Source organism: Rhinopithecus bieti, unplaced genomic scaffold (assembly GCF_001698545.2).
Source record: "Rhinopithecus bieti isolate Rb0 unplaced genomic scaffold, ASM169854v2 scaffold_37419, whole genome shotgun sequence".
NCBI classification, from domain to species: Eukaryota; Metazoa; Chordata; class Mammalia; order Primates; family Cercopithecidae; genus Rhinopithecus; species Rhinopithecus bieti.
The window spans coordinates 107,894-116,283 of record NW_016815488.1 but is presented as its reverse complement, the minus strand read 5'-3'; the positions used below and the strand labels follow the sequence as shown (position 1 = coordinate 116,283).

At 35.8% G+C, this 8,390-nt stretch overlaps 1 protein-coding gene across 1 annotated transcript in view; it reads left to right on the top strand.

Moving 5' to 3' along the window:
* The first annotated feature begins 393 nt into the window (after window positions 1-393).
* Window positions 394-8,390, top strand: part of LOC108515994 (transcription factor SOX-6-like) — a 106,833-nt gene continuing 98,836 nt past the window's right edge. The window contains exons 1-3 of the mRNA XM_017853231.1: window positions 394-455; window positions 3,623-3,795; window positions 6,598-6,666. Of these exons, the coding sequence (XP_017708720.1) occupies window positions 3,667-3,795; window positions 6,598-6,666 (198 nt within the window). The 5' untranslated portion in view covers window positions 394-455; window positions 3,623-3,666. The remainder of the gene's footprint in view (window positions 456-3,622; window positions 3,796-6,597; window positions 6,667-8,390) is intronic.

The following is an 8,390-nucleotide window of genomic DNA, read 5'->3' as shown; positions in this document are numbered from 1 at the left end:
ATGTTCAAGTTCCTTATGTAAGTTGGCCTGGTATTTGCACATAACCCATGCATATTCTTTCACATACTTCATATCATCTGTAGATTACTTATAACACATAATACAATGTAAATACTGTGTGAATAGTTGTTATATTATATTGTCTTATTTGTATTATTTTTTATTGTGTTGTTATTGTTTTTAAAAATATTTTCAACTTGAGGTTGGCTGAGTCTGTGGTTGGTTGAATCAGCGGATGTGCAACCTATAGATAGTAGGAGTTGACTGTATGTACTCCTCAAGTTTAAGGAAAAAATAGTGACAGCCTTATATGAGTGTTTAAATTCTCATTTTAAAAATACTGCTTTCTGCATTTTCTTCTTAAAGGTATATCTTTTAAGTCCAAAGAAAAAATTTAGATGCTGCTGACTGTTTACAATTGGATTCAGCTAAATGGTGTTATTCCATAAATTCAGGTATACTTATATGTATCTATTAACCCTGGAAGCACCAATGCATTTATAAATCTTTTGGTTTCACTGTGAACAGAAGAGGCTAAGAAGTCATTTACATTTTATCTTTAGCCTTTCTGTGCCTATGCGGAGGAGAAAGGGGAATAAGTTGAAGATGGTTGAAAGATTGTTTAAGATGGAGGCAGAGAAACTTTTCCAGTTTTTATTGGGGAATCTAAATACTAGATCCAACTCTTGTATTGGTCCTTGCCCAAGATTTCCTGTGTAAGCTCTTCTTTATTAATAAAAAATTATAGTACAGTAACTATCACTATATCCAATAAACCTCTCAAGTTATAGCATATAGACAGGTATTACAGTAAAATTACATGTATGTTAGAATATTGCACAATATATAGATAATAAAATGTGTATACATCCCATTTATCTCATATCTTTCCAATCTATTCACCACACTGCAACCAAAATGACCATATCACTCATTTCTTAAAATACTTTAGTGATTAGGAATCATTCTTAGAATAAATATATAGATCATCACACATGGTCTATAAGGTGCTAATGGTTTGCCCTCTTACTAGCTCTCCAGCCTAATCTAATGCTCTATTCCTGTTTATTTTCCTTGCTCAAGTTTCACTACTTTCAATTTCTGGAACACACCAAACTGCTCCCCACCCCCAATATATATGTGTACACACACACACACACACACACACACACACACACGGCCTTTGCCTATAGTGTTTTCTCCTTTGGATAAGCTCCTTGACCACCAACCACCCTCTTGCAACCCTTTCTTCAGTTGTAGTTTCTTTGTCATTGCAATTTAATGTTTTCTGGAAAGCTCCTTCAAACCATGCTCCAACTCTTTGTCTAATTAACTCCTATTTATCCTTCTGTTAATTTGTTGCTTTTTCAGATTACTTTCCCTGAACTTGGGCACCCAAATTTGGTTAAACTCCCACAGAACATTTGTCTTATTTGTAATTCCTATGTAGTTGTAGTTTACATTTACATGTTTGATTACATGACTAAGGTGTCTCTTCAATTTTTTTTTTTTTTTTTTTTTTTTTTTGAGATGGAGTCTCGCTCTGTCACCCAGACTGGAGTGCAGTGGCGTGGCCTCGGCTCACTGCAACCTCTGCTTCCCTGGTTCAAGCGATTCTCTTGCCTCAGTCTCCCAAGTAGCTGGGACTACAGGTACCTGCCACTATGCCCAGCTAACTTTTGTATTTTTAGTAGAGATGGGGTTTCACCATATTGGTCAGGCTAGTGTTGAACTCCTGACCTCAGGTGATCCACCCGCCTCGGCCTCCCAAAGTGCTAGGATGACAGACATGAGCCACCATGCCCAGCCTGTCTCTTCAAATTTTCAACTACAAACTGCCTAAGAATAAGGACTGTGTCTGCTTTTACTTGCCATGCTGTCCTTAGTTCTTGATATAGTACCTAACACATAGTTGCAATTCGGAAAATATTTATTGAATTAAAAATTTATTCAATATGTAAATTTAAAAAATCTCATGTTGTATTTTCTCATTCCTGTATATATTAATGAATACATTAGTAGAACTTTTTGTCCTTTTCAAGAGATCTTATGGATCTTATGATTCTTTTTGGGAATCTACTTTTGTATTTTGGAAGTTCTAGATCAATAAATTCTTCCTTTTACCAAGATGAAATTCCCATGGCTGAAGTAAAAACCCATTTTCTTTTAATAAATTCCAGGATCTAGAAAGAGTAGCTGGCCGCTAGCCTTGATACAGTATTTGTTTCCTTATCAGTGGAATACACTTTCTAATAACTTTATTTTTCCTTTAATTTTGATTTTAGGCCATCGTTCAGCTTAGTAAATCTGAGGATATAAGAGATACTGACAGCTCTTTTTTTTTTTGGACCTGAGTTGATATTAAGAATCCCAAGATAGTCCTAAATGTGGGAGCTTCTCTGTTGACATCAGTTCTACCTTTCAGAAATCATATACTAACAAGTGCTAGCCTGTATCCTCTGAAGTTTCTCTTTCTCCTTTGGGCTACTTTAAAAATAAGGCCACTCATAATTAAAATATTTTCTCAGATCGTAATGGTGCTTTCTTAGTAGGAATGAGGGAATTTCATAAGGAGGTTGGAAGTCTCTCCTTCTGCACACACAAAAATTGGCAATCTTTGTCCCCTTTGACAGCTGGTGGCATTTTTCTGAAAAGCTTTCAAATCACAGATCATTTCTTCATAATGAAATCTGTGTGGCTCAGATACAGTGGGTTGAAATTCTTATCTTATGCTGCGGTAAAATGCTCTAATTTAGATTCACAAAAGGATTCTGTACCCTTTACTTAGGAGAGCTGTGCAATTTGCCCATAAAAAGACTGTTCAGCACCATTAGTGCATACCATAAGTGTTCAGCGACATCATATTCATTAAACAGCATATCCTTATGCATAACCTTTTCAACCTTGAATGTGTTTTTTTCTCTTTGAAAAATGATAAATGACAAAGGGGTGATAGAGCCCCCCCAAGCAACACTGTTGCCTTTACAGATGAACTTGGGAATTTTAGCTTGATCCTTTCTCAGGAAAAAAAAAATCACATTCAATCTTTTCTCACCTGAGGCAGTTTTAATTCTCTCTGTAGAATTTTCTCTGTGGCCAGGAGATTGACTCCTAACTTCTAAACTTCAGTGACAGATCTTTATACAATAGAAAATTTTGTGAGAGCAAAGATCAGAAACTTCCTCAAGCAACTTTTATTAAGCATGTACTATGTCTTAGATACTGTTAGTCACTAAGCTTAGAGGTGATTATAGAATATTAATATAATCTATAGTTTCTGATCTTTTGTGTTAAATACCATGGATTTCCTAGCTTGATCAGATAGATTGGGGCAAAAGGAGAGAATGGGGTAAGTCTGCTTTTTTTTTAGAGCAAGAGGGGAGAGTGAATGAGAATTTTACTAGTGGCAAAACTTTTTTCTTGGCAGGAACAGTGAGGAACTCTAGCATTCATTCCACTGCTATAATTACTCTCTGGTGTTCCTGCACCCTCAGTGGTCTCCAGTCATTGACTCAGATCTTTAAATGTCTTAGGATAGTCCCTTTCTTAATTCTGCCCTCCTTTCCCTTATTCGTCCAGGTATTTCTCAAGCTTGTGAGATCTCTTCTTGCTTCCATTTTAGGTACACCTGAGAGCCTGGCAGAAAAAGAACGGCAGCTCTCCACCATGATTACCCAGCTGATCAGTTTACGGGAGCAGCTTCTGGCAGCGCATGATGAACAGAAAAAACTGGCAGCCTCACAAATTGAGAAACAACGGCAGCAAATGGACCTTGCTCGCCAGCAGCAAGAACAGGTGAGCCCTGCAAAAGGTGCTGACGCACTGGAGATGTGGAATGCGCCAGGCTCAGAGAGTAATCACATTGATTGGCTCATTTGTTGTAAGCTTTCCTAAAAAATAAAAATAAAAAATAAGAAAAGACGGAAAAAAAAAGCCTTCTGGAAATCTAGGGTCTTCAAGAATATTGAGGGAATATGTGTACAAAAAAAGGCATCATAGCAACTGGGCATAACTAAAATGATATATTGTTTCAGGTTTGGGTTTGACTAATGACTTGGGGATGCTTATTCATACAGACATCACATATAATCCCTCTGTAGCTTCACTATGAGTAAGTGACTTTTCTCTGGGCCTTATTTTCCTTATCCAGAAAAAGGGGGTTCTGTTCCAGAAAACTTTGGGAATCTTTTAGTTCATTGGTCCAGTGATTTTCTACAGGTTTAAAGTCCAAAGAGGTGACCATACATTTCAGATTTCCCCAGATAGCCCTGGTATAGTTCCTGTTTTCTAGAGTAAAAATACCCTGCCTCCTTTTACTTGTGAAAGTTTTCTTGGTTTGGATGATACATCACGTGGTCACTATCTATAGCATAGGTAAGTCATTGAATACAAATTAGTACATGGTTCCTAAAAGTATTTGATTTGATTGACTTAGAAGTGAGAATGAAGAAAAAAAATAGCAAAGTTTAAATGTATATCTTTTAAAAATAAATCACTTTCCCAAATGTTTTTTCTTGTCTCTTAAGAGTACATTAATCTAACAATGATCCTATAGAGTAGTCCCTGATGCTTTAGATCAGACAGATCCAAATTAATGTGCAGTTTTTAGGAATCTGACATTATTACTGGAATTATCTTTTCAGTTAAATGTATTTTATTGGAGTATATGAGCAATATATGCTCTGTTGATTTTAATGAGTTGTGATGTCTGGTATTTTATATGCTTGAATATTTGCCCACATGTAGGAATATGGACTCAGCCCCTAATGGAAAATAACATAAAGGAACACTGTAAAAAATCAGAAGTTAGAATGTCATTTAGCCATCCAGAGATGACACAGTAATTAACTATTGACACTTGTGAATAAGCTAGCACAAATTAATCTTGACACATTTGCAGACGAGTGATATCTTACAGTGAACACTTTGTAATTATATTTCAAAATGAAAATTAAATGACACTTAAAACTAGGTTGTCATGCTCAATGAAGCGAGCATGTAGCTCAACCGATTGGCAAATAAAATTCAGAATTTGAGCCACATGGTGCTTATGTACCATACTTCACTGTGTCAAACCCATACGTCTAGAGTGGATGATAGTAATTGCACTGTGGTGTTTTGGATGCATTTCTATGCAGCACTTTATCATTTAGGAGGGACCATCAATATTAGATGCCTAGTGGCGTTTCACTGGTTTACTAAGAGGAAATAAATATTCAGAGAATCCAGCGTCTATACCTAGAGCTGCAGAGTGAGTTGTACATTTCTGATTTGAATATCCACAAGCAGAGTGGGCCATCCCAACCTGATTAAATACGATTTCCATTTTAAGTATAAAGCTCTGGCAAGGAGTAGTCTCATTTCTCACACTGTAGTCTACATTAGGGGCTGCTTTATCATGGCTTTCAGTAGGAACCAGCAGCATTTAGAAACAGACTGCTACGTTGCCATCTTGTGCTGAAAGAGGTATAATTTGGGCACTACCCCCTGCATAGGCTAGAACATCAAAAAGGCTTGGGAAGTATATAGCTTGGAACTGATTTACACTCATTTTCACTCCCAACATAACCCATTCTAGAATACTGACTTTTGGAAGTAGGAAGAAATAGGAAGAAAAGACACTGTTGACAAAAAGGCAGTACTAAACAAAGTCCTTCTGAGTGCTCTCTGGCTGCTTTTCTCTCTGGCTTCCTAGGTTGGCAGTGAGTGTGTTCTCACTAAGGATCACTCTCTGGACTTCAAGCTGTAGCAGCTCAGCTTTTGAGTGAATAGCAGCTTGATGCCTGACTCATACTTCATAGTAAACACCATTATCTTAAGGAAGCTGTTTGACCTCCTGAGGGCCAGAGACAGTCATCAGTAGGGCTTGCATTAAATGGTTAACATTTCTTTTTATAGGCCAGGTAATGTGTTTAGATGTTCAATTTGATTGTTGGATGAAACAAGGAAATATAAAATTTGTATATGGATCCTGTACTGTAAAATAAACACATTGTCCTCAAAAGGATAAATGGATAAATGTTAAATTACAGCTTAATTTGTTTTTAAAAATATTTTGTACATCACAGACAGCATCAACAAAAAAAGCTCAAGATTTTTTCCGTTTTGCTGTGTTCTTTGACACTCCTTTAAAATATTTGTAAATGTATCAGTTCTGAAAATCTTTGTATCAGGAAAGGTTTTGCCAACATAGACCATATTAAAGTAACAGAAAGATTTTCGTGTCTTTGCTTACAGATTTTACTTTTACATCCAAATTAAGCCATTTAGAAAATGTAGCCAGAGATTTTCTATCTCTATGCTACAAGGATTCGATTTCTAAAATCCCATGATTACCAGCTGACCAGTGCAGATATAGGTGAATAGCTCACAAATGTAATTAAAGGGGTAGTTTTCCTACAGATAAAGAGGAGAGATGGCACTTGTTTAAAAAATTTTCCTTTTATCCATCTTTCTGATTTGGCCTCTTTCATTCTATAGGAACTCTTTCACATAGAGGTGCAGTAAAACATTGTTGTAGTGCCAGGAGAAATACCCGAGGTAATGGCAGAAGTGTAAGCATTTCATTTTAACTTAATGAAACTTTGTTTCTGATAGATTGCGAGACAACAGCAGCAACTTCTGCAACAGCAGCACAAAATTAATCTCCTGCAGCAACAGATCCAGGTCAGTGTATTTTATTACTCTCGTCTGATTATACTTAGATACTTTCCTCCTTGAAAATGGAATTTAAAACTCTGCAGATGTACCCCTGTCTTGTAAACAGCACCAATAGGACTGTTTTCGAGGATGTTGTACACAATTCTGTAAGTGAATGTAAGAAATATGGACTAGGTGGTGGCCTAAGCATTCTTCTCTGATGTGATATGTAAGCAAAATGTTCCTGAATAATTACAACACAACGTAGAAAATCCCTTTTTCTTATGGCAGTGTAAAAATATATAGATCATAATTACAATGGTCTGGGTCTATAAAAATATATAGACCATAATTACAATGGTCTGATTTCTGTCATTCTTTTAGATACTTGATGGTTAACTCAACAAACAGCTATTTGAGATAGGCAAGGAAAACGGTCTCCATTTCTCTCCATTTCCAAATAGGAATATAGGTGTGTGACTTCTAGAAAGCCCTAAAATAAGGAATTGGCTGTCTAGTGATTAATCCTCAGAAATACTGATCACAGAGTTATCCCTATCCTACTATAGACTCTTGTTTCCCTTGGTTATTGGAGAAACTTCTGGGATCTATGATTCAAACTAGCTGGGCCAGAGTATTCTGAATTATATTATTACTTTTCTCGAGGTTAATATCATGCTCTCCTGTATTTTTTTAAAAATATCAGTAGCATGAAGTCATAGTTTACTGCAATATTCTACCTCATTGACGAATAACAATGATTTTACCTTCGATCCTTGCTTCATTTTGTTAATCATACTTAGTGTACCAGGTAGTTACTGCACTTAAAGTACTAATTTGGTATCTGAAGCAGTCCCTTTATCTAATTGGCATTTTGTCCAGTTATTTTCAGTAGGAGGTCTTAGCCAACTTTTTTGTTGGTTTTTGTCCTATTCAATATTCCATATTCAAGTATACATGTTGCAAAATAAAAAAGTCCAGATATAGATGAGTTGGAATGTCTTTGGCATTCTTGGCAGTCAACCTTTACAATTAAATCTTGGAATAGTTTCTCATTCTGATATCCCTTTTATGACTCATGCTGAGATCCTTAATTAAATAACTGTCCAGGTGTTCCCTTGTTCTGCCCTTATTAGAATTTTCAGTGTAGCTCCTACTGCTCAGGTCAAGATTTTTAGCCTGTAGCTTCCTACATTTTTCTGTAGATCCCTCCGTAAGAACTCAGTAGATGTTAAACAACGTGATTGTTTAGGTCTCTCTGTTTTTCCTATTTGTAAAGCAGGAATGGAGAAAGTTCCCTGAGGTGTTCCTATATCAGTTAATTATTGTTTTTACTGCTGCTTTATAACTTACTGGTTTATTCTTTTCTAACATATTTTACTTCTTAGTCCAGTGCTGTTTATACTGATTGGTTGTCTTCACTGATGTTTTCCTGTGGCACTGAGAACTTCAGGTGAATAGGAACCAAATCAGTTCAGAATATGTTTATGAAATATTTTTAGTATATATTGCTTATATATGATTGTATAGTTATAAATTGACTACATAATTTTCAGAAAACTGCAGAACATGATCTTAAAATATTCATTGGAATGAACATTTGGAAACACCAATTTGAAAAGATAGGAGTAACTTTTTTCAAGTTTTCTAATAGAAGTTTGATTGCTTTTAAAATTTGTGGATATTTCTTGTTTAATTTTTTTAATTTCAGCTAATCAGCACTTGAACTTAGCGGTAAAATTGTAAAATAA